This window comes from Pecten maximus, chromosome 6 (genome assembly GCF_902652985.1).
Source record: "Pecten maximus chromosome 6, xPecMax1.1, whole genome shotgun sequence".
Lineage (NCBI taxonomy): Eukaryota > Metazoa > Mollusca > Bivalvia > Pectinida > Pectinidae > Pecten > Pecten maximus.
Genome location: NC_047020.1, coordinates 15,666,011 through 15,693,808, shown reverse-complemented (window position 1 = coordinate 15,693,808; position 27,798 = coordinate 15,666,011). Strand labels below are relative to the sequence as shown.

The following is a 27,798-nucleotide window of genomic DNA, read 5'->3' as shown; positions in this document are numbered from 1 at the left end:
TAAGTCCACAAAATGGTAAAATGCGAAAAACCTAGACATCTAATGAATGTATACTCCAAATTAGAAGGGTGTGAGGTATATACTTTTGGACTTAGAAGCTTTCTAAAAACTTATCCCAAAAACTTTAAAGTGGGGTGGGACACTGACGCAGATGCAAGAGGTACAGCATTTGCTCACGGTGAGCTAACAAGTTGAGGATTTACAAGTTTATATTAATTGTATTTAATCATCACTACATCACACAAAACATACCAGCTACAGACACCTACATCACGTAGGACTCATGCTATAAGCCTTGATAAATACAGATACACTGAAGACATGGAGATACTGAACATACCAGAACCATTCCTCCCGAGCGTGGGTCTAGTACACGGATTTTCTTGTCCTTACATGAGGTTACAAGAGATGTACCACTTCCCCGCCAACTCACACTCTGTATCTGGTCACCATGGCAGCCAAGAGCTAAAAAACAGTGCTCATCAATGTTTTGTTCATGCAACATTTATTTACAACACCATTGTTTACAACAATTTCTATATTAAGTATAATATTTCAAAAAGTCCAGGTTTGGTGATCCAGTCCCAACTCTTTACAAATACTGGCATGAAATATTGAAGTATCCATTCAGACCCTTATATAAAAAAAAACATGATTTTAACATTATCTCCTTTATCAAATTAGATTCATTTTAGGGCTATAATAACTTTGAATTTGAATTTGTAAGAAAAACCTCTGAACTTTAATTTTGCCCTTCAATTACTTAAGCATGTAAGTTTGTAAAATCTATGTAATTTAATTATTTTATAAGTCTACAATCTACATCAGTTACTGTCTGTCAAGATTATACTAACAAAGCTTAATTGTGCAGACTGTTGACATTTACCATATTTATTATCTCCCCTTTCAACATCGTACACTTTGACAGTGTCAAAAACAGACGCAGCAAGCACTCCATCAGCCACTGGGTTCCATACTACAGTTTCTACTCGTCTTTCATTGGGAAATGATACAGATGGGTTGATGTTGGATAAGGCACCTGAGTTAATGTCTTCTTGCATAGGTAACACCCATACCTTTATCTGTTGATAAAAAATTAAAGGTGAGAGGTTTAAAGGTCAAACTTTAATTATAAAGGGGTCAAATGTCAAAGGATTCGAGTGAAGATAAGTAAGACAAAATATTTCTCATATAACCTATTAATGCTCTATGATCAAACCTTTATTCTGTTGTTAAATAGGTAAAATCACAAAGCTCAAGTCCGTAAGATCATAGTCATCAGTTGATGAGTACAAGAGGCCCATGGGCCTTAACAGTCATCTGAATTTTGATATATTTTGGTAGATTTGATTCATGTGACCTTGAATATGAGGTCAATGTGTTCACTCCAGCATGCTACAGGCAAAATATATTGTTTCTGTGTGTTGGTCCTCCAGAAGATATTTGAAAGATTTTAGCATAAAAGCCTGGTGGCCGTAAATGATGGTCAAGATCAAGCTCATTCCCAATATCAGGTTTCTAAGCTTCTTGATTAATGAGAAGAAGTACCATAACCTTGAATGAAACTCAAGGTCATTCATTTGAACAAACCTGAAAGCCCTTCACCCCAGCATGCTACAGGCCTAATAGCAGGTCTCTGGGCCTCTTGATTATTGAGAAAAAGTCATTTTAAGATTTTAGCATATTTGATCCCTGTGACCTTGAATGAAGGTTAAGGTAACTCATTTGAACAATCTTGATAGCCCTTCACCCCAGCATGCTATATGCCAAATATCAGGTCTCTAGACCTTTTGGTTATTGAGAATAAGTCGAAAATGTAAATTGTTTACGAACGGACAACACATGATGACGGACAAAATGCGATTAGAAAAGGTCATTTGAGACTTTGTCTCAGGTGACCAAAAATGTTAGGGTATAAGCCGGATTATCTTCAGAATACTAATGCATGTAACATATAACTATGGTTAAAGGAAGAGGCTCATTAAACATTTGGTGAATTCATTTTGAAAGACCAAAGGACAGGCCAAAAATAGGCAATATGGGTCTTCACAATACCCATGACATCTTTGCTAGCCAAGGCTTCTGATTAGGTTACATTCCACGAACCCTTGGCAGATATAGTTGTGTTTAAACCGTCGCGCCCTGGAATCGCAGGGCATTCAATCAAATTGCATTTAACATTCAGACTTGGTTTCGCATTAAAGAAAAACTAATTGCGGCGCCCAGTACAGAGCTACATGTACCTTGTCGACTATGTTATGGCAGTATACCTAAATACAGAGACTTATAATATTTGGGGAAACATTCACAGTGTTTGATCAATTGATAGAAGTTATTGATCAGATATCTCATCAAAATGACACAAGCCTCCATTGTGTGTTTGTAAACATCACCGATGACTATATCTGCCAAGGGTTCGTGGAGTGTGGAGTGTAACGTAATCATTAACCTTGGCTTGCGAAGATGTACCAATGACTGCAGATATCATTATTTCTTAAAACAGTACAGTTCCTAGCACTTCTACTGCTTCCTGTTTTGAATAATTTATCAGAAGTAACAATGTTGACTGATGATGTAAAACTGGTAACAATTACGGTACGGTAACAACAATTGATTTATCTGTAAAACCAGAAAGGCTAAAGGTGAAATTATCTATCTCCCATTCCTGGTAAGTCTTGTTTAACTTGAAGTCTTTGATATAATTTACAATATATAGTATAATGTTATCAGAATTGAAAAAAGTGACTTTAATTAGAACAGAAATAAAACAACACTTACAGTTGTGTCCCCAGATCCTGTGGCTAATACGTAGTCATCAAAGGGAGAGAAGTCAAAATCTGTTACATAATCTGGAAAAAATAGAAAAATGTTTATATCATTAATATAGGAATACCTACAGCTACATATATCATGAGAGGCCTCTCTGTATGGATATCACTAATACCTACAGCTACATATATCATGAGACTGAGAGGCCTCTCTGTATGGATATCACTAACTAGTATTAGCAGAAGAAACACATTAGGCTTATTCATGAAATATTATCAGTAAAAATGCAGAAAAGCACTTTCATTCTGGACATAATCAGAGATTTTTTATACAAACTAGTGTTTTCATCACATCTCTAAAGTATCTGGATCTGTGTTACATCAAATGCTGTTTCAATAGCTACATGTAACAACATGAATCTGAATGTTTTAACATCTGACAATGATATTATAAAAACAAAAAAAAACAAAAATCACTGTTAATGTTAACCAAGGTCCTAACAAATAGAAAATGAAGCTGTATAATGCAAATGTACAGAGGGGGAAAAGGCATCTAACATGAGATCCCTTAAGGATCTTGGTTACCATCATTGAATGATGCAAGATGGCATTCTATCAACCATTTTTTTCCCCAATTAGAAATATTTAATGAAATTGACAACAACATATAAGAAGCTGTTTACTGTGATAGACAATAATGTTCTAGAATGTGCTTTGTGATGCAACAAATTCAGCTTGTAAATTAAAACAAAAAGCGAAATCTTATAAAAAGACTGAAAATTAAATAATAACATATAAACACACTATAAAACTTGCTGTTCCCACAAATTCAGATAAAAAACGGTTACTAAAATTTCAAAATAATTATGCAAAACCACAAATACACCATCACCCACCACAGTGTCACACACAGGTGTTATACATTCCGTGATACAGGAGTTAGGTCTGCTGTTATAACCATAATACACTGACACACTGCACCCAACAAGGGTTATTGTATTAGTTAATACTGACAATCCACAAAACAACAGAATGCAGATCAATTAGATGTACATGTACATGTGTAATTGCTTTTAATTTGAGCCTATTTTAAGAAAATTGTTTTTGGACCCAAGTTTGATTATATTTTCTTCCAGAATAATATTATTTGATGGATACCCATACTACTTAGTAAGGTCATGTAACTCAAGGTCAAACACAAGTGATATCAGAATATTGCTCAGCTATTTCAGAAGTATAAATAATTTAAACAGAGCAATTCTGTTGACTCTGCCATGTTCATTGGCATTGTCCAATGGGACACAGGACTTATCTGGATTTCAATTATTACACTGACATTCAATGAACACTTAATTGAAAAGAAAAATTGTTTAAGTATAAATAAGGAATTTTTATGAATTTTTTTATATTTGTTACATGTACATATTTCACATGCTTTAAGTAGCAAAGCATTAACACAACACCTAATGACATGAAGTTGATATTGGCATCAGCGTTCTACAATACAAGTACTATAAAGTGTTTTTATTATAATCTCTTACAGATTGTTGGCGGAAACTGTTCATTGTGTAGATATTGGATTTTAGGGAAGGTGGTGGGGAGTAAAGTAAGGTCTTCATTGCTTCTGTGTAGGACAGGCAAAGTAAACAACATACAATAACATATAGCCATCTGTCAACAGGTGCTAGCCTTGTTTGTCAATACACTCATTAATTTACAAATACAAGACTAGTACCCGAGGTTTGTAATGTCCATACAATATGTTTTAATAATTGTTTGATGATGGAAAAATGGAAAAGTGGGGTATGTGGGAGTGGATGGGTAAGTGAGATGGAATCAGACATACAAGATATAAAATAGACTGTGGGTGAATCGGCTAAAAAACTGGATCTCAAGAAATAAGAGGAAATATTGGAAGCGATACAGGACAGGAATGACAGGTAGGCGACTGATGGAGGAAATAGGGATAATGATAACAGCAGGGGGGAGGGAGGAGGGAGGAGGGAGAAGGGGTGGATGATTACAAGGAGGGAATGTCCATGGCAGGTACTCGGAAAGTTGAAAATTAAGTAAATATAGAGAGACTGGGGTTGTTGGGTAGTAGAGAGGGTGGAAGAATATTATAGGGAAGAAGTGAAAGAATGAGGTTAAAAGTGATTAAGTAAGATGAAAGACAAGATTTGGAGAGAGAGAAGGTTATAAGAGGTATGGAGAGAAGAAACAATCGATGAGGAAAGGAGAGAGATTGGGCGTATGAAGGTAGTGTTTGTGTTATTGATTTGATAGTAAAAATGATACATAAATTCTATATAATTGTATTAATGTATTCATCACAAAACTACACTACTCACTTAACTCTCCATGTAAATAATACCTTTTACATAAATTGTGTTATGAACAAATGTTTGATAACATCTAGCAGAGCTGACTATTAGCTGTCATGGTGTCAATTGGAATGCCATTATCTTCTTGGTTTTAAAGACTTTCAATTTCATTGTGATGTCACCATGAAACTAATTTGAAATCAAAATATCAAGTTATTATGAGAACATATCTTCAGGAATATTTGTAGCAAATTTTGGTTATGTAATAAAAAGAACATATTCTTTTCTATTTCATGTGAGAGTTTTTGCTAGTTGGAGGCTAAATCAAAATGAAGAATTTTTCTTTTACTTTTTTTGTAATTCCCATATAAAATGGTATGTCCGGTAAGATCAGTAATATAGTAATAATATTACACAATATCCCAATATGTTATTTATAAGTGTAACTGGTAAAATATTAGCTGAAATATACCTCTCACCTACAGAGAATATCTCATTAGCTCAATCGATTGAGAGTAAGACTAGTAATCCAGAGGTCAGGGGTTTTATCCCTGATGGAGGCATTAAAACAAATTCATCATGCACTCTGTTACATAAATAATTGATTCTAGTAGCCACACAAAAAATAATACAGAACCACACAGCTATCACTGACCACCATGCGCTGGAAGTTGCGGCAAACCATTCGACAGTCTTCCTGATGTACTTACAGGCAGTATCCCTAGGCTACCACCACCTGGAAAAGATAATATTGATGAATGTGTGATGTTTATATTGCAGTTATTAACAAGTTTGGCTATGATCAAGACCAGGAGGTTAATAATTTTCAAGTAAAAGGTATTTCACTAAGTTATATATACAACATACTTTTGAGGAGAGCTTTTTTTTTATCATTTTTTTTATAAATAGATACATATGTACATGCATTTGATAAGCATGACCAATGTTTGATTAAGAAATGGCAATGGTGTCTAGGTAAGATTTTGGAAGAAATTTTGATGAAGGCATTGTTAACCTTTTGGCGTTTTCATTTTTAGTCCATCACCACAGACTTCTAAAATAGCTACAAAACTGAAAACAAGTACATGATTAATACATGAAAAGACATACAATGATTAATGAAATATCTAAAAGTTGACTGTACCTGTATGAACAGTGTTGAAAGCCATGAAAGCACCGCTGGCTTTGATATGATTACCACAGGATTGCATTAAGTTCCCTACTGATAATTCTGGTATCCATTCCTGTACAAAAGAAAATGATTATCTCCATTAGTAGAGCTAACATCAATCAGCAACACACACTACAACAATATATCGGGATCTTCTTCCCACTCCACAACTACCCTTTTTCTTTCCCAATGCCTTGCTTGGCAAATCCTCACATTTTGTCTTGATGGCAGATGCTGATAACCGCTTACCAATGCAAGGAAGGTTATTGGTTCTATCTGGATTCTCCTGACCAAGACAAACGAAAATCTATAAAATTGGTACTTACTGCACTCTGTTTTATAACTTTCAGTATAAATTGAGGTGGCATTTAGACTGGTTAGTCTGTTTTCAGTATAATATTACTGGGTTGAATATCATGCTACAAATACCAGATTTTGATATTTTGGTAACAAACACATTAAACATAAATCATCTTGGTTGATGCCATCTTATTGTACATATCAAATTATTTTCCCATTTATGAAAATTCATGTGATCATTGACAACTTTTAGTACATGTATTTATATACATTTAAATAATTCTGTAACATCACTCATTTCTTCTATACCAGCATCAATTTAATACCATCAAAATATTAAAAGGCTGTCTTATCCTTTGATCTTAATTACTTTCAAACCTCTTTATAGTAGCAGCATGACTAGATTTTAATGTTGATTTCAGATATAAAATACCTCTCGTTTTGGGAATTTTGCTGCAGCATTTTTATACTTTGAAATCTTGAAACGCCACGCCATGTTTCCTGTGTAACCTGTAAAATTCAATAATGTCACAAAAAATCAAATACATTCTTAAAAAGTTATTTAGTTAGCAATGCATCTCATTGGGCATTTATTTGGCACCTTAGCAATCACCTAAATTCAGATATACATGCATGTAAACACCAACACCAACACGTTCATTATTTTAGAGCTGCAACACGTTCATTATTTTAGAGCTGCAATCTGTCCAATAACAATACACTACAGTCAAACTTGGTTATCTTGAACTCTGATAACTAAAAGACTGTGTATAATTCAAAGGAAAAATGTATTTCCAAAGCTAATAATTCAATTTATTATATGATTACAGTATTTACTCAATGCTGATTCGTCTATTAAAACAGTCTGCACAGGTCAAAATTAGATGCAATATTAACATGCCTCGCGAAACATCACTTTCTCAGGTTGATAAATCTTTGTATTCACCTGAAAAAGGTTGATAATTGTAAAATAAAAAATACTTGCTTTCTTTTTATACGTTGAATACTCAATATCTCATGAAGTTTTTCCATGACCCTATCCAATTAGTATAACATTAAAAGAACTAATGAAGAGAAATTGGCTTGGCTCTGAACAAAACATTTGATGAAATTTTAGCCAATTTGACCTCATCTCTTTAAGATCCTGTATGAAGGCAGTGACGCCTGTGGTAAGAGCCAAAAGTTTTATACCATCAACTATTACCGGTATATCCCATGCTTCCAATTCCATCTACGTTAAAAGTTTGAAGAACAATGTTCAAGTTGATTAGCTATATAATATAAATACCACTGTGTAAACATCCTGTCAATCCAATGTGTCATATCTGATCTGTGGATTTCAATTAAAGGTTGTAACGTAGCTTTGACATATTATATAGCAACACAGCCATCTCAAAAGCGGTTCACAAATTATTACTGGGCCTTTAATAGTTTTAATTGTATTTAGCAACCATAGAATTTTTTCCAAACTTCCTGGGTATCATACAGACAGAACTGCTAACAGCTTACACACAACATTTCTTGTACTGCCCAACCACCATCTTTTATAGAAGTCGACTTGAACACAACAGAATGAAGTATTTTGTTCAAGGATACAACACTGTGCCTGTGTTGGGACTCAAACTAACAATGCTTTGGTCACATATAGGCCTGTATCCTACCATATTGTGTGTCGTAAAGGAATTCAGAATTTTTTATAATACATTTTAAACACCTTTTACCAAGCAAAGTTCCTGCCAAATATTGATAACACTGGTTCAGGGGTTTGTAATAAGTTCAAAGTGCCAATTGATTATATAGAACCCCTCTCGCACATGACACTAATATAATATATAGTCACAATCATTGATATTCCGAGATGGAGACGATGCATGTATATGATGACAACAACTTTGTCTGAGGTGACTATAAAATGTGACATATGCCAGTGTGACATATCACTATGCATTGTTACTGTTAATCAATTTGCACAAGGTGGTTGACATACATGTATATATGAGCTAATGCCATTGTAAAAAGTGCAGGCCGGTGTGTCTTGTACATAGCAATAGAGTTAAATATGGTTTAGGCACTCAGCTGACTGAGCATACTTCTTTGGCTCAGGAGGTAAAGCCACATCAGATTATCAGATGACAGACCTGTATTCAATTCCTATTTTGACATTCCACTGGAATGTATTTTTCCTTGTTTCCCCAGTAAAACAGGAGGAGTAGTGTAAAAGGAGTGGGTCAGTGTGGCTTGTAAATTCATTATTGTATTGTTACTTATATAGGTCTCTGTCGCTGAGATGATGGAGCATGCAAGCTTCTTTTTCATGATGTAGGACCGGGCATTAATAATTTGCAGTTGAATTGGGTGGCTTGGCTTTTGGAGGCCTACTGTAGGGGGCGGATCCAAATCTAATTGTATTATGATGGAGGAGTCAGTGAAAATAAAAACATAGACAGCTAATGATCGATCACCAAATGTTGTATGTTCAATATTATGTATACACACACTTAATCAGTTATACCTGCTGCAAGAATGTGCTTCAGAGATCTTGATTGGAACGGAAACTAGGAAGTGGCAGATGACTTCCAGCAGATGATTTTGAAGTTTCCGGTTAACGAAATAACGCGAGATTTGCCTGTAATATAAATGTGGCATAATGTCATTTTCGAAAATTGTATTATCTGGTCAAAGATTATTTCTTGCAAGAAAATGATAAAACCTTTCCTGATGAACACAAAGAAATGTATTTCTCCCATATAAGAGTCATGTAATTGAAGAGTTTTGACGTGTGATTATTGTTTTCGGAAATTGGATTATATCCCCTAAGTGCCTTCTAGAAAAGAAAATGGCCGCGATTAGGCGAGCATGCAGCGGAGTGACGCAGAGGAGCTGTAAACAGAGCGTTTTAACATCTTATAATCCACAGAAAAACTACAGTAGTGATGTTTCCTCTGCTAAAAGACACCAGATTTTGATGCTGACGACATGTCCAGCTCATCGTAACTGCGTTGATGGTAAAATACTTGATTGCGTCACGAACAACCGGCGATGTCCTTGAAACACGTGTTCCTTTGACAGCCAGCCATTCATGCATTTGTTATATAAAATGTACTGTAATGATAACGAGAAAATATCGGAATTTGAACCCGATACCTTCTCCACACATATGATCTAAAGCCAAGTGAATGTCTACCAGTACCTTGTCAATTGCAGTCATCCAGTCTCAAGGTTCAGTTTCCCATGTTCCCTCCCTCTGGTCAAATAGAATGTAAGGCTGACATTGTAGGCCTAGATAAATCACTCAGGGCTAGTTTGATATACACAGATAGCCTGCTGAACGGCGAAATTGCCCATCAGTAGGTAAATTTTCATATCTACTTGTTGGATGAACTTCTCTGGTGTAGCGTGAAAGTATTTGACACTTTTCAAAAGTGTTAACTATTTCCCGCAACATGTAGCTACAGAGACCGGACAGAAGTATTCAGACAAAATGACGTTGCGTTATAACGTGCGGTATAGTGTTGCCTAAATTAAAACCGCCATATCTGAAAAACCTGTTTGTTTTACTTACTTAATATTTGGTAATATTGCCCTTTGCTTTCCTGACTTCCTTCAGACGGTCTGGGATTGTGTTATATAAACTCTGGATGTATTCCGTTTCCAACGATCGCCACACATCCGTGATAGCCTCGTACAGTTGGTTTTTATTGTTGATGTTGTGTACCATCGATTTAAGTTTTATTTTAATCTTCAGCCACACATTTTCAATTATATTTAAATCTGGGCTCTGTGGAGGCCATTCTAATGTTGAAATATTGTTGTTTTCAAAATATTCCGACACCACACGGGCCTTGTGAACGGGGGCATTGTCTTGTTGAAACACATACCTGTCATTTGCAAAGTGTCTGGCAATTACCGGCCAGAGATTATCTTCTAAAATTTGGATATATTTTACAGCATTAATAGTACCGTCAACACAACATATGGTTCCAACTCCATTGTAAGTAATGCACCCCCAAATCATCACCGAAAGTTTCCTTTGTGACCTGGGACAGACACAATCCGGGCGGTACCCCTCGTCCTTTTTTCGCCATACAAAAATCCTGTTGTCATTACCAACAACAATCTGGCTCTCATCGGAAAATATAACACCTTTCCAATAATTATCCACTGTCAAATTTCTTTTTTCGTAACAAAAAGATACTCTTTTCCTCAGGTTAACCTCTCGAACGACCATAGTTTTCTTTGTAATTCGTCTAGCGTAGCCCTCAGACTTTAAAAACCTGTCAATAGTTTTGGAACTAACCGGAGCATCATTTACAATGGTCCTAGAATTATTTACTTTGCTGGTTATTTCGGCTAAAGAATTTCTTCTGTTTTTCCGGACACAAAGAATAACGCGACGCTTCTCACGTTCGTCCAGAAATGGCGTCCTTCCGCATCGAGGGTTATTAACAACTGTTCCACGGGTTACATAACGTTTCCAAACATCTGAAATGGTAGATTTCGTTGTCAGTTGACCATTCCGTTAAAATGTGCATGTTAGTCTGGTCAAACCGCAAGTCATCTGGGCTATCACATATGATGAATCATGATATTGAATATTGATAATAAATTGGTCAAAACAATATCAACAAGTCCTGCATTTGAATAACTTTGGTTTATTTTGTTTAACGTCCTATTAACAGCTAAGGTCATTTAAGGACGGCCTCCCGTGCGTGCGTCATGCATGCGTGTGGTGAGTGCGTATGTGTGTTTTGGAAGGCTGCGGTATGTTTTTGTTAAGTCTCCTTGTGATAGGCCGGAACTTTTGCCGATTTATAGCGCTACCTAACTGAAGCATACTGCCAAAGACACCCAGCAGCACACCCCACCCGGTCACATTATACTGACAACGGGCGAACCAGTCGTCCCACTCCAAATATGCTGAGCACTAAGCAGGAGTAGCAACTACCATTTTTAAAGACTCTGGTATGTCTCGGCTAGGGGACAGAACTCAAAGCCTTCCTCACAGGGGCGAACGCTCAACTAAAGGCCAAAAGTGAGGCATTGTCAAGGGAGACATTAGGAAGAAGAAAGTTGTTAAAAGATAAGATCCCAAATTTAGTCGCCTCTTACGATCATGCAATGGGGGGCAGCAGGTACAATTCTTATGCCCTACCTGCAGGGCAAATTTGAATAAAAGTTACTTGCACATAGTATAGTAACTATTTGAATAACAGTTACTATACTATGTACGAGTAATAATTTACTCAAATGCAGGATGATTTGAAAAAAAAACACATACTGGAAAGCTCCTATAAGTTTGTAAGCAAAAACGGTTGTCTTCTTTTTAACATGGGCCAATAACTAGTGTGACACTGTATTTACACAAGAACTGTCAATTTCTGTCAATATCTATCTTTTTGTGTCAGAAATTTTTATAACTGATTTGTTCTCTATTGACTACAATTTATGTTTTTTAAACAAATGTCAACAAAGACTCTTTAATATTCCGAAATACCACAAACAAAACATGACTACTGTACACTGGAATACCAGATATCTGATAGGTCATCAGCTACTCATATATCGTGATACGTATTGTATCCTGACCCCTGTATCGTGCTACGAATCGTATCGCTACCCACCTATTGATACACAGCTCTAATGAAAACATTTCAGGCCTTTTTTATATTTATATGTAACACTATACCAAAAGGGACTAGTTTGGCCAAGACAATTTAGTTAATGGTATGCAGCCTTCTATCATTTAGATCTCTGATGAGTTTGACAATGCCATGGGACCGAGTTGATGTAACTTGCAGAGTTATAGCCCTTTGCAGTTTCAATGTAAAGTTCTAACATTAGAAAACAATAGGTCAACAGATACCCTACAGCTTTATATGTTCAAGGATGAGAAAAAAAGTTGAATTGGAAAAACTTAACAAATAGAGGGATTTGCATGGGAATAATCACAGACAGCAAACTTTTACGGACCATATATATGAATCGGTCAATAAAGCAAAAAATTAGAAGAGCATATATTTACACGTATTTAGATGAAAATACTTTGAGCTACTTGTATACATGTATACTTTTATTTGTATAAAGCACTTAGTCCATACCTGAAATATGGAGCAAGCATATGGAATCTGTTTACTCAAATGGATATTAACATAATTGAAAATGTAAAAAGCAGAGCAACAAAACAGATACCTGCATGCGCATGCAGGATTAAAAGAATTAAGGTATGAGAACAGTTTATAACTAATTAATTATGTTATTAATGCTGAAGCACAGAAGGTTACAGGGGGGGGGGGGGACATGATACATGTACACATTTAAAGAAAGGGTGGTCAACCATTGGAACCCTCTGCCAAGTGATGTCACATCACTGACACTGAAAACATTTGACGTCTGGCTTGATAAGTACTGGGGACAACTAGAAGGTTTTTTCAACCATGAAAAAGACAATGAGGAACTTATCCACTGTCGGAAAACATTTGATCTAAATATATAGGCATTTGCCTGTGTCCAGTATTATCATTGTTATTACCATTTGACACTCCTGGCAGTCTGTCTGGCACTCCCAACTACCGGTAACTGTTCATTGCCTAACCATGTCATTCATCTCTAACACCAAAAAGCTTGTAATGCTGGTATTTAAACAACACATAACAGATGACTACCAATATCCCTCAATCGAACAGCCATAATGATACAATATCTTTCAATGAAAGCAATAGCTTGTGTTGAAAATCAGTTCTTGATTGCATAACCGTTAAATTATATATAATTATTCTCACCTGAAGTCATACATATATGCAGTTTTATCATTTGATTTAAGTTTTCAGTTGTTTTTTTTTGCATTTAATATGCATATCATTTATCACAGACCAACCGGCACATATAAAACATCATGATTTTAATGATGATAATCTTGCCTTCAAACACTAAAATGGTGATTTAGATATTGGCACCCTATATACACTGTACAATATAATGGCAACACATGGTTTAATAAAATATGATATCGGTGACTTCTGGGGCATACAAAACCAAAAGTTAAGTGTGATTGAAATGTTCATTTCCTCATTTTCATTTTCTTGCATTTTTTATTCCAGCCATTGGATATGCATCTGTTCGACCCTTCCACACCAGTACACGGTTATCAAAGAGGAATTTCTATGATGTACTAGGTGTGCCAAAAAATGCTGACACAAAACAAATTAAGAAGGCTTATTATGAGGTAAGTGACTGTTATTGTTTTTCTTCAATTTAAATTGGGTACAACTTTTCACTTAAAACTCTGTACTATATATTTAATCGCAAATAAACATGGGGATTAGGGCTGCCAGATATAAGACTGTTTTTTTTTAGTGAAAGAGCATATATCGGTTAAAATTTGATTTCTTTTTTGAAATAGAAATAGGTCATTTCTTTGGCAAATTATACCAAATTCAATGTTTTATAATTCCTACAATGAAGAGAATACAAACAAAATGAATGTGGGGACTCAGGTTTTGATGATTATTGTTACACATGGAAACAAAATGTAAGTGAAACTTTGTTTGCAAATTAAAGTAAACAAATGGGATTTGACATTGATGTTTATATGTTCAGCACAACTACAAATAGAAATTTTCAAAGATGATTTTACCTGTTTTAGCTTGCCAAAAAATATCATCCTGATGTGAACAAAAATGATAACAATGCTGCAGCCAAATTCCAGGAAGTTTCTGAAGCATACGAGGTAAATGGATATTATTCCCCACTCAGTCCTGCAGAATGAAAATAAATGACCATTATTGGACCCACTTTTTTCCATCTATCAAAATATATTGGCCATACAAAAAAAACCCCAATAATTCAGTTTAAAAGGAAATGAATTAGTGAATGAACATCAAACATTTATTTCCACATAGTTTTTCATTCATCGGTACTTAAAATATTTAACTGATGCTGTTGTCAGCACAGTTTCACACTATCTGATATCATTGTCAACATTTCACACTGCCATTATAATATTTATTGTAATGTAATATTTAAGATACTGTTGTTAACACTAACTTTCACATTGTCATTAATGTAATGTAATATTTCACAGATGCTGTTATCAACACAGAGTTTCACACTGTCATCAATGTAATATTGTCTGTAGTTATGAATGAATGTCAGACTGTTTCTGTATGGAGTCTTCAAAAAATGCTAGTAACTGTGAGATAGAGGTTTCATATAAGTTAACAAGTATCTGTTTGATATGTAAAAACAGGTTTTAAGTGACGATAGCAAGAAGAGGCAGTATGATACATTTGGAACGACGAGTGGGGCAGGTGGAGGACATCCGGGAGCAGGGTTTGGACAAGGACAACATGGTGGTTTCCAAGGTAAGGCTTGAAGGATTATTGTCTTTTTTTTCCTTTTTTTTTATATATATTTCTTTTTATTTTAGTCCATACCAGGGCCAGGAAACACTAAATTATTCATAACCTCTATTATTGTATAAATCAGTAAATTATGTGGACAAAAGGTTCTACATATTTATTTTATGGGTTGGTTCAATATTCAAGATGGAAGTTGTTTTGAAAAGCACATTTTCAATTTCTCCAATTCCATTGGTAATTTTGGGATGTTAAGGAAATGCACGTAACAAAGAGTTATGTGAAATATATTTTGAATTTCTGTAGTTACAGTAGTGAGAATATATTAATTGCCAAGAATTTGAATGATCCTTGGATAGTCCTTAGGAACTATAAATATTTGTTTGGTTGTTTTAAAAACCACGATGGCCATTTAATATGGTCGCCATTTTGTAAAACTCATTTTCAACTTCCCAAGTTCTACTGGTAGATTTTAGCTAAAACTTGCTAGGAATGATCATGAGATGATTGTGACCATGTGTTCCTTATTTCTGGGTCAATTTGAAATCCAAGATGGCCACTATGGCTACCATTTTGAAAATCACATTTTGAAAACTCCTCCGGTTCCACCTATATAGATGGGTCTAAATCATTCAGGTAGAACTAGATGAAAATCAAATTAGTTGAAACTTGCCTGGAATGAACCCGAGATCATCAAGTGTGTTCAAACTGATCCAGATTCCAACGCAGATGCTGTAGCTGACATTTCATAACATTGACAGGATTACACAATCAGTGTTCATAATGGACACACACTTTAGACTTCTTTTTCTATCAATTATTTTAGGTCAAACCTACTACAAATGATCCCAAGATAGCACGGACATGATACAGTATTACTGCACTAGTACTGGGTGCTTTATAATCAAATTACACTTTAGGCTCATTTGCCTTTGCACTCGTCAATATTAACACGTTTTAGTGATTAAAATTTCCTCTTAATCTCTATTGTATTTTCCACAGGCATTTTCACCTAACTTGGAACATTTCAGCTAAAAGAAAATAAATATATGGAATATGAATTTTTCCCCCAAGATAGAGGTATATGCAATTTAATACCTGGAATTCATTACAGTATTCTAAGAATATATCAAGATATTGAGTATTACAGGTTTATGAAATAACTTGGTAAATTAACTATTTTTCAGGTTTTTCAGCTTCTGATCCAGAAGAACTTTTTCGTAATATATTTGGAGACATTTTTGGAAAAGGTTTTGGTGGAAGTACTGATTATGAAGAATCAAAATATGGATTCGCACCTGCATCAGAGGTTTGTGAATTTGTATACTTTGTGTTTAAAATTTGTTTACTCAAGCAAGGTGATGCAATGACTTAGTAACTAATATGCTGTTTAAAACTTGAAATGGTTTATGTTTCAGTCATATGATAAAAATCACTTGCATTTCACCTAGGTAGCCAGGGTAAATTCCCTGATCTTACATTGAAAGATATTGGGCCACCTGCCTGATAATGGAAGTTACTTTGGATGATCTGGTTTCCTTCAACATTATGACATATCGCATGCTTCTATCCAAACCAGTGAGGGCAATTAATATCATTTTATATAAATTAATTTCACATTTATGTTAAACAGATGAAAAAGTTTTAAGTATTCATTTATGTAATGATATTTGTAAACTGTGTAATTTGATTTTTGCAGGTCATGATGGACCTAACATTCCTAGAGGCTGTACGGGGCTGTAATAAACAGATCCACTTGAACGTCACAGACACTTGCCCGAGGTGTAATGGCCGCAAGGCAGAACCTGGTTCCAGTGTCGACACCTGTCCCCAGTGTAATGGCACTGGAATGGTAATGCATCGTTTGATACTAATTGTCCCTTATCTATCAAAACCAGCATTTTTATCCCCAAATTACCTCCATTGATCCAGGATTAAAAAGAATTATTGTTTGCCTTGAGGCATAAAATGAAAATCCAGAGAGTCTTATAAAGCAAGTACACTATGGTTTTCCATATTATGGACTCATTATTTAGAAAAATTCTTTTAAAATTTAATCTGGTCTGAAAAATTCTTCCAAAATATGATGTTTCAAAAAATTAATTTAGCTTGAACACAAGAATTCAAAAATTAATCTAGTCTAAACACAAGAATTCAAAAATTAATCTAGTCTGAACACAAGAATTCAAAAATTAATCTAGTCTGAACACAAGAATTCAAAAATTAATCTAGTCTAAACACAAGAATTAAAAAATTAACCTAGTCTAAACACAAGAATTCAAAAATTAATCTAGTCTGAACTCAAGAATTCAAAAATTAATCTAGTCTGAACACAAGAATTAAAAAATTAACCTAGTCTAAACACAAGAATTCAAAAATTAATCTAGTCTGAACTCAAGAATTCAAAAATTAATCTAGTCTGAACTCAAGAATTCAGACTTTATGGGTGGATTATTTCCTTTGAAAGCTCTTCATCAAAACCAACATAAAAATGACCCCATTTTCCTCTTGCTGCGGCCAAAGAAACAGAAGTGAGCCAATAGGACTGATAGGTTAAACTTCCATATTAAAGTTTGACAGCTGAGTTGTTATCACTGTCTCTATGCAAATACTGGTGATCTTTTTCTTGACTTTTATATGTTGGTTCCTTTGGTGCCAAGTTGTGCATGTTAAATTTGAAGACATCATAAAAATGGAATGGCCGAGATGTGGCCATCTGGAATTTTAGCACTTCAACTTTGTTATTGCTATTTTTTGACACCAAGGTCTCAGTAGGCTGTTTTGTTATGTGTTATTATCTATACATTTTAAGTAGTCAAAGTGAGACAGATAATTCTGAAGAACTCCTGTTTATGTTTGAGCTAATCATGTATACTGACGACATTGTATTTGTGTTACAGGAGACTATCAACACAGGTCCCTTTATAATGAGATCAACATGTCGGCGCTGTATGGGCAAACGCACAATTATCAGCAAACCATGTTTTGATTGTCAAGGCAAAGGAAAAATTATCCTTCGTAAGAAAGTAATTGTGCCAGTTCCTGCAGGTAATTAAAGACTCCATGGTTGCTTTTTACTGATTTAATAATAATTCTTATCTCTCTTTCTGATGGATTTTATTTGCCAAATGAATATAATATATATATATATATATATATATTAATCCAGCTGACTTAAAAACTCCCATTATAAATCACTTCTACTCATAGTTAAGTTTCCTCTCTATTACAAATTATGAGTTGACATACAATTGATTGTTACCCAGAACAAAATGCAGAGTTGTTAAAAAAGAAGTGAGTTGATCTTTTTGAGGATATTTGGTATAGGTATGGAGACCCATGGTTACTTCATCACGACCCTATTGACAAAAATAAATTGTTCTTAATGTGTTATGGACAGTTCATGTCACATTGCAAAATAATTAATTTAAATCATTATTGGTCATTTAAATCAGTTTTGCATGATGACAGAGACTTAATCATCAGTTTTTGGAAATGATAATTTGAATTTTTACAGGTGTAGAAAATGGTCAGACTGTGAGAATGCCTGTTGGGCAACAAGAGGTGTTTATAACTTTTAAAGTAGGTGGATATATGTTTTTACTTTTGATTAAGAATCACTGTTAAGAACAATTGGTAATGTATAGGCCTAAATCACATGAAGGATGTCGGTGTGAGTCATGTCAACAGTAGTTGGTTTATGTTGACCTTGTATAAGACACATTATTATAAATACCTGGCTATGCAAACGGGTACCATCTTGCTGGATAACAATTCTGCATTAAACTCTTAGGAGTTATCAGTATGCTAATGAACCTGTGTTAATCTCGGGCTGTATGATCTTCCAGACTTGAACATACTGTTTTCAGTTTAATATATTTGTGAAAAATAAACAGATTTTCCAAAAAGCATTGGCCTGTAGAATCATTCATCACTCGATGAAAAGAATCGCACTTAAATCAAACCGAGAAAAAAACAATATGTTGGGGCTCAAAGTGGCGCCTATTTTTGTGTATTGGATTTTGTTAATCTCTAAAAGGTTGCAGTCAATGCTAAAGTGACGTTCACAATGGAAAAAAATTACAGAGAGATTTTATACTGTACTAAAGAAGTAAGATAACTTGGCTGGCAACTAACTTTTCCAATTGGTACCTAGATTTTTAGGTCACCTGAGACGAAGTCTCAAGTGACCTATATTCTAATCGCCTTTTGTCCATCGTCGTTCGTCGTGCATCCGTAAACAATTTACATTTTCAACTTCTTCTCCAAAACCGCTGACCCAAATTCAATGAAATTTGGCAGGGAGCTTCTATGGCGAAAGGTCAACTAAAATCGGGAATTATATGGTCCCCACCCCCCAGGGGCCTGAGGGGCGGGGCCAAAAAGGGTCAAATTGACTAAAACTTCAAAAATCTTCTTCTCTACTCTGAGATAGGGTGGAATCAAACACTCTTCATAGATGGAAGGGTCTTAAGGTGCTTTACCAAAATTGTGAATTTCATGACCCTTGGGTCACACGTTTGCCCCTGGGGAGGGGGTAAACTTTACTATAGTTTATGTAGGGAAATCACATTTTAGACTATGATTTGTTGAATTTGTGTTGCAATTAATTCTAATTTGGTTAACGTTATCAGCATGGGATGACAGTTTGATGGTTTGTGCATGTTGGCCCTGACTGACCCCTTTATACTGATGGGTAGGGCCAAAAAGGGTCAATTATATTTACTGAAATATTTCATATCTCGGGTGACCGTTAAGGCCCATGGGCCTCTTGTATGACTTTGTAGCCAAATAGGCCACCTGGTAAAAGTATCCACTTTGAGCCCTGTATGTTTTTGATTTGCAAAAGATTGCAAACTTGGGCTGCTAAAGAATTTTGTAATTGCCCTTGTTGCTCTTATACGAAGACTACAGTAGAACTTTTTACCAGGTAGTGTTTTACAAAATATTTTGTATTGCAGGTTTCAAGAAGTCGAGATTTCCGGCGTGAGGGAGCAGATATTCATAGTGATGTCAATATATGTATTTCCCAAGCTGTGTTGGGAGGTACATTGAAGATCCCTGGTGTATACGAAGATATACTTTTAAAGGTAGGTTAGCACTTCGGATGTCACTTAGGATTTGTCTGCAGCTTCATGTCTTTATTACAGATAATGGCCTTTAAAAGGTCATATGACACATCACAGGAGTCACATGTGCTCAAACTTTAAATGACTTCTTGGCAATAACCAAGAGGCCAGGGTCATGCTATTGGGCAAGTAGTATGCTAGGATAAAGGACTACCAAATTTGTTCAAATGAATTACTTTTAACCTACTTCCGAAATCTAAGGGTTCAAATAAATGTAGATCTTTTTTTAAAAAAAAACCTCTTTCTAAATGAATGAAGTTTTTTGAAATGGCATGGACTCATTTTAAGGTCACAAGGTCAAATAGTTTGAAATCATTGAATTTCTTCTTTTGAACATATTTTTTTTTATTATTACATTCAAGATTCCTGATCATGTTTGTTCAAATGAAACCTAAATCCATTTTGAAGTCAGTTGTCAAATGTACTCAAGTCTTCAAATTATTTCAATATGAACACCAAAGAGATTTTTTCCGAATCCACATCAGTGACTTTAAATGAAAATAAACTTTTAAACTACATTAATGAGATTGTTATACAATTTACAAAGTCTTTTCTTCATAAACTTATGGAACAGGATAAGCATATTTTGTTGAATTAATGGACATTTTGTCACGCTTTGCGGTTTGTAAGCTGAATGTGATCGACATATTTTGCTATTGTTCCATTCAGATTCCCGCGGGGAGCCATTCCCACAGTAGGATCAGGATGACTGGGAAAGGTGCGGCCCGTGTCAATAGCCATGGACGGGGTGACCACTACATCCATTTAAAAATACAAGTACCCAAGTAAGTCATCTAAAGTCTGGGGTGTGTTCAGGATCATGGACTCCATGCTGATAGTCTTAATTATTTTTAACAATTTATAGATTTGCTTGAAGTGTCTTGATACCAAATATTGTTTAAAATACTTTGCATTGTTCTCTTCATTAACACTATTCAACTAGAAACAAGATGGCTGATTACTGACACTTTCTAGATGTACAGTTTTGGTAATTTCAAACAAATGTAAATTACTGACATTTCTTAAAGAAGAAAAACTTCTAATTAATTTAACAGTTTAACTGAAAAAGTGTTGTCTAATATGATGGTTATCCTTGTTTCTTTGCAGATCATTAACAGATACACAGAAAGCTATAATTTTGGCTTTTGCTGAAACAGAAAAAGGAGTGAGTGGCACTATTAACGGGCTGGTCGATACTGATATAGGTAAGTTGATTACAGGTGCCTACATCTTCAAACATGATTTGATATTTTGCAGGTGTAGAATTCCATTGGATTACAGCTCATGCAAAAAATCTTTCTAACACGATAGAAATTAACTTAACAGCTTTAGCAGTTGAAAATGAAGTGCCGCAGTCATGGATATTGTAAATTCCCTTGCTTGATTAATGTTGATTATGGTCTATGAGAAACAGTATGACGTTGAATCTTTAAATCAGATTTCCTGAATCGATAATTTTTCGTTTTAGGGGCTGATAAAAAGACTGATGCTGAGGAAGAAGCATCAGGGGAATATGTGTCTGACAGTGAAGAGAATGAATCATTCTTATCAAAAATGAAACGTAAAATATTTGGATGAAGTCAAAAAAATTTCCCATGACCATAATCAACATGTAAGTGTTAGTACATTAGTGATATTTGTGTCTGTTCAAGTTATCATGATGAAGGTTCCAAACTAAATATATATTTTAAGTGTATAAATTCATAGTTTCTTTATATCTTAATCTTGTTACAGTTTCTTTATATCTTAAACTTTGTACAAATGCATCAATCCAGAACTAGAAAATGTCTCTGAAGACAAGAATGGCTCTTCCCCCATACTTTTGTTTGCAAATCAGAGGAACATTATACCTGCCAGGTGGCCACCTTTGATTTGAGTGTTAAATTTGATAACATTGCTATCGGAAAGTGCTGGGCATAAGTATTTCTTAAATGTGCATACAAGTTTCCATGGGACTTTATGTGAAGAATATGACTGCGTGATGGCCGTCTTGTATTCCATAGTCAAATCTTTAATAAGTTAATATTTTGGTATGGTATAATGAAGAAGCGGATTGAAATCACAGGTTACGTTTTTTTCAAATTCAGTTTTTGTTTTGTGTTTTTGCTTGTTGATAATTTGTGGTGGTGTTATGAAGCAAACCTGATTAAAATCAGGAAATGATTGGCCATAGATCTACATTAGATGTTTTATCACTTGTTGATTGGCCATAGATCTACATTAGATGTTTTATCACTTGTTGATTGGCCATAGATCTACATTAGATGTTTTATCACTTGTTGATTGGCCATAAATCTACATTAGATGTTTTATCACTTACTGATTGGCCATAGACCTAGATAAGATGTTTTATCACTTGTTGATTGGCCATAGACCTAGATAAGATGTTTTATCACTTGTTGATTGGCCATAGATTTACATTAGATGTTTTATCACTTGTTGATTGGCCGTAGATCTACATTAGATGTTTTATCACTTGTTGATTGGCCGTAGATCTACATTAGATGGTTTATCACTTACTGATTGGCCATAGATCTACATTAGATGTTTTATCACTTGTTGATTGGCCGTAGATCTAGATAAGATGTTTTATCACTTGTTGATTGGCCATAGATTTACATTAGATGTTTTATCACTTGTTGATTGGCCATAAATCTACATTAGATGTTTTATCACTTGTTGATTGGCCGTAGATCTACATTAGATGTTTTATCACTTGTTGATTGGCCATAGACCTAGATAAGATGTTTTTTCACTTGTTGATTGGCCATAGATTTACATTAGATGTTTTATCACTTGTTGACTGGCCGTAGACCTAGATGAGATGTTTTATCACTTGTTGATTGGCCGTAGATCTACATTAGATGTTTTATCACTTGTTGACTGGCCGTAGACCTAGATGAGATGTTTTATCACTTCACTGGTAAATATTTTCTTGTTTGATTTATACAACTTAAACTTAGATCACCAATATGAAATCTAAATTTCTGAATTGGTTAATATTTTTCTACACATATTTCTTTAGAAGCAAAGTTGGCGAGTCAAATGACTTGCATGACTTAGTTATTTAGATATCATTGCCAAAGTTTCTGCAATACAAATTAAACATTGTTTTATTAGGATCTATGTATCTATTTACAGGTTTGTGGGCTGTTGAGGACAAAGATGGTGGTTTGTTGTCCAGGATCAAAGCTGTTTTGAATGAGGAAAACAACAGAAAATATAATACCAATACATGCGATACAAAAATGGAAGACACCACAGAATGTTTTACAAAAACAGAAAAACAGAAAGAAGACAGTGGTGAAAACAAAAACAAAGAAAAAATTCAAGATGTAAATGAGGAAAAACAGGAGGCAGATTCTGGACACAAAATGAATAAAAGTGAAAATATGGAAAAAGCAAAGAAAAGCAATGAAAACAAAAGTGAGAAAACGTCTGTAGATGATGATGATGATGATGAAAATGATGGTAAAAGTGGTGTGAGAAGTTCTTGTTGACATTAAACCTTGAAGACAGCTTGACAAAGCTATGCCAAGGCAGATTAACTGTCAACATTGAGTGGTTTTGTGTGATGTGCAACTAACAGTCTTACTTGGACACATCTTGTGGCGTGTCTACTCTGAAACACCAGGCTGTGAAGTTACTGTAACAGAAAACTTACTATGATTCGTTTGTAGAATAAAACATTGCACAATGAAGGATTAATTTTCAAGAATGGAGGAAACATAATTTGATTCTTATAAAACATTTTCATCAGCATTTACTTGAAGGAATCCATGAACTGCATGAAAAAAGATTTTAAAAAGATTGATTAGAATGGATATGTTAAAGAGAAATAAGTTTAATATTTTGGGTATTTGCTTGTCATGTTTGATGTTACATCTATCATCCTATAGATTGATTGTTAACCGTCTAAAATATTTTTGTGTATGTGTGTGGATGTAATACGAGAGAAAACCTGAAAGTTTAAAAGAGTTCTGTAAAATGGAACCACATTAATTGAACTTCAGTAAAATGGAACCAAATGTAAGTAATTTATTCCAGGAGATTACGTAGATTAAAAAGCCTGTTTCTACCACAATACCCGGTGTTATTCCACTCTCAAGCCATTGTATAAATGGCCCGACTGTTGGATAAATATATGTTATATACCACTAGTGGAATATGACCTTCTGGTCTTTTGATTGGTCAAGAATTCGAACTTTGACCCGAGCTACAATTGTAATTGACGTCATCAATAATCGAATGACGTCACATCACCGGGTCACGGCCGTCGCCTGTACACCTTATTTGTATGCACGAAATAAGACGTTTCCCTTTGATTCAAGCCGATATTATTGTTGTAGAAACAGGTCACACGACTCATGATTTTTGGATATGTAATTTATTTCACACTCATAAGTTATTTTTCAAAAGTTACAAAAGACGCTCGCTAAGGCTCATGTCTTTTGTAACTTTAAAAAAATAACTTACGAGTGTGAAATAAATTCCATATCCAACAATAACTTGTTGTGTAACCTCTATTTACCATACAGTTCAACCCTGCCCACAAAGCTTTGGAGTAATATTATGGAAACAATGCTTTAATATTGTTTGTGATTGAGAGGCATGTGTTTAAACAGATCCTAACTTATTACATTCACTTAATATATAGAATGTACAAGTTGAAATGTGTGCCCGACAGAGAATGTAATCGTTATATTTACATCATAGTAAAAAACATACCAATTTCCTCTTTAATGGTGAGGAATTCCTCTTTAATGGTGAGGAATTAAGTACTAACCTCGGTTTGCTATGTATTTGTTAAGAGATGTGCGAGTTTGTTATGAAGATGTTAGTCGAGAAAAACTGTGATATCATAGTCTGTATCCAAATTGTGTATACATCATCAGTTTTATTTATCATTTTGCTGCATGGAAGTCGGCAACTAGTGTTACTGCCTGGAGAGTCTATAATTCTTTTACAAAGTTTCTATGTCCAAGATATTGTACAAGCTACTCGAGATGTGAATCTTTGGTGGGAGATGGAAAATACATTTTTTTAACTATTTATTTGTAGATAAGCAACACAAACCGTCCCCCATCAAAACACAAGTGCAACACAATGTGTACATTTAATAGTATTTTAAGGACAATCAAAAAAGCTTGAAATAGATGGATTGCTGCTCAAATATGCTTTTACAAAGTTGTGTAATTTATTCTCCCCTGTAGGAAAAAGAAAAAAAATAACACTTAAAATACAGTGTTTTTTTAAAAACTTAATTGAGTGTGTTTTGTATGTATACTACCTAGATAAATATCTCCACATGGGAAGTATACATGGAGACTTGCAATCAGCCTTTGTTCCTAACTTTGTTATGGAACCCAGATGATTACCAGAAATAAACTTATAATCAGTTTTAAGTCATTGGCATGATAGATTCGTAATCACCCAACAAGTGTATCCACTTTCGTATGTCCAGTTGATAAGGTGGAACCCAAGAGAAACCAGACGAGGAACTGATAAAAAATTAGGCTGACCGGCTGATTCGGCATGTGCCAATCAAGGTATCCTTTCATGATTGTTAGTTTGCAAAAAATGTACATAATACAAGGTAAATACATTTATTATGGTACACAAGTGACAGAAAAGTGGATGATTTTATTTTTGTTTTATAAAAAAATCAACAAAATTGCATTTCCATATTCTTCTTATTGTGTTATATGTCAATTTGAAAAGATGTACATGGATTCATTTATTGTGGAATGTTTCTGTACTTTCAATCATTTCAACTTGATATATGAAAGTTACTGCTGACATTGGTATAAATGCAGTAATTTTGATACATTTAAAAAGTACTATCTACAGGTACAGTAGTAAAATATGTTTTCTACCACAATACTGTTATTCCACTCTCAAGCCAGTGTATAAATGTGCCGACTGTTGGATAAATATATGTTATATACCCCTAGTGGTATATGACCTTCCGGTCTTTTGATTGGTCAAGAATTCGAACTTTGACCCAAGCTGCAATTGTTATTGACGTCATCAATAATCAATGATGTCACATCACCGGGTCACGGACGTCACCGGTACACTTTATTTGCATACGCACAATTATACTTGGCCACATTTCCCTTTGATTCAAGCCGATATTATTGTGGTAGAAATAGGTCACTTGACTCATGATTGATGGTATGGAATTTATTTCACACTCGTAAGTTATTTTTTAAAAGTTGCAAAAGACACTTGCTGTCGAATGTCTTTTGCAACTTTTAAAAAACAACTTACGAGTGTGAAATAAATTCCATATCCAACAATCATCGTTATGTGCCTGCAGCGGCTCCACAATTTTATGATATAAACAGATATACCTGTCCTGCAGAACTGTCATTGTCGGATACCCATGGTTGAGTGCACTGCACTTATCACTCCAATATACTATACTGGAGCTAACTGAAAATTTGTATATGTAGCATATTTTACACATAAATAATTATGATTATCTGCATTTCCTCTTCATTTTACAATAGTGTCTATAAAACTGCATGGAAACATGACAAATGGCTGCAGTTCTGACTTTGCATTATGTATACAGTTTCACTAGTACCAGCATACCTCCTTTTCATAGACTAGTTGTTAGCTTTTATGTTCATTTGATATCAAATAAATAATATTTAAACTTCCTCCTGTTGTATGTTCATATTTTGTGACTACTGAATGACACTTCTTAAAGCCATTAACAATTTCAGTATTAAGTTGACAAAGTTGACAGGCCATCCGGCGTCAACTTTTCCATTCAAGCAACTTCTTTTCAATAACCGAAAGGCCCAGAGACCTAATATTGGGCCTATAGCATGCTGGGGTGAAGGGCTACCAAGTTTGTTCAAATGAATAAAGTTGACAAGGCTAAAATCTTTAAACGACTTCTTCTCAATAACCAAGTGTCCCAGGGAGTTGATATTGGGTCTGTAGCATGCTGGGGTGAAGAGCTATCAAGTTTGTTCAAATGAATGACCTTGACTTTCATTCAATGTCACAGGGGTCAAATATGCTAAAAATAATAATAAACGACTTCTTCTAAATAGCCAAAAGACCAAGGGACTTGATATTGGGTCTGTAACATGCTGGGGTGAAGGACTACCTAGTTCGTTCAAATGAATGACCTTGACCTTCATTCAAGGTCACAGGAGTCAAAAAGGCTAAAATCTTTAAACAACTTCTTCTCAATAACCAACAGTCCCAGAAACCTAATATTTGGCCTGCAGCATGCTGTGGTGAAGGGCTCCCAAGTTTGTTCAAATGAATGACCTTGAACTTCATTCAAGGTCACAGGAGTCAAAAAGGCTAAAATCTTTAAACGACTTCCTCTCAATAACCAAGCGTCCCAGGGAGTTGATATTAGGTCTGTAGCATGCTGGGGTGAAGTGCTACCAACTTTGTTCAAATGAATGACCTTGACCTTCAAGGTCACGTCGATCAAGTATGCTTAAATCTTTTAATGACTTTTAGTGAATAGCCAAAGTGCAGAGAGACATTATATTGGTCCTGTAGCATGCTTTCAAATAACTGCAGGATCCATATATGAAAAGATTACTGCATTGCAGGTGAGCGATTTGGGCCCATTGGGCCCTTGTTTTTTTACACAACAGGTCAGCCAATGGATACCTCAAAGTTCAGTTACTGATCAATGGAGTCTTCCTTAGGAATTTGAACATGTACCTATTGCAAATAATCTGCCTTTAAATTGTCTTTTGTGTTTGTTCCACC

General features: G+C 34.8%; 2 protein-coding genes across 4 annotated transcripts in view; one reads left to right on the top strand and one right to left on the bottom strand.

The window, feature by feature from the left end:
* Nucleotides 1-9,170, bottom strand: part of LOC117329086 (coronin-7-like) — a 31,683-nt gene extending 22,513 nt beyond the window's left edge. The window contains exons 1-7 of one of the 2 annotated variants that reach the window (XM_033886799.1): nt 9,076-9,170; nt 6,997-7,073; nt 6,237-6,336; nt 5,748-5,828; nt 2,779-2,849; nt 887-1,082; nt 341-465 (exon numbers count right to left, since the gene is read on the bottom strand). In XM_033886799.1, coding sequence (XP_033742690.1) covers nt 341-465; nt 887-1,082; nt 2,779-2,849; nt 5,748-5,828; nt 6,237-6,336; nt 6,997-7,059 — 636 coding nt within the window. In that variant the 5' untranslated portion in view covers nt 7,060-7,073; nt 9,076-9,170. Of the gene's footprint in view, nt 1-340; nt 466-886; nt 1,083-2,778; nt 2,850-5,747; nt 5,829-6,236; nt 6,337-6,996; nt 7,074-9,075 lie in introns of those variants that run through there. The other variant, XM_033886800.1, reaches the window with a different exon arrangement.
* Nucleotides 9,171-9,296: 126 nt separating this feature from the next.
* Nucleotides 9,297-24,130, top strand: LOC117329087 (protein tumorous imaginal discs, mitochondrial-like). Of its 2 annotated transcripts, XM_033886802.1 has the most exons (13): nt 9,297-9,568; nt 13,661-13,785; nt 14,206-14,289; nt 14,809-14,923; nt 16,105-16,226; nt 16,617-16,769; nt 17,818-17,965; nt 18,435-18,499; nt 19,879-20,007; nt 20,716-20,831; nt 21,154-21,251; nt 21,515-21,658; nt 23,188-23,437. In XM_033886802.1, the coding sequence occupies exons 1-12, from the start codon at nt 9,400-9,402 to the stop codon at nt 21,622-21,624; spliced, it is 1,434 nt and encodes a 477-aa protein (XP_033742693.1). In that variant the 5' UTR covers nt 9,297-9,399; the 3' UTR covers nt 21,625-21,658; nt 23,188-23,437. The 2 variants fall into 2 exon arrangements, with proteins under 2 accessions (XP_033742693.1, XP_033742692.1); XM_033886801.1 differs by lacking the exon at nt 21,515-21,658 and having other exon boundaries at nt 23,188-24,130.
* The last annotated feature ends 3,668 nt before the right edge of the window (nt 24,131-27,798 follow it).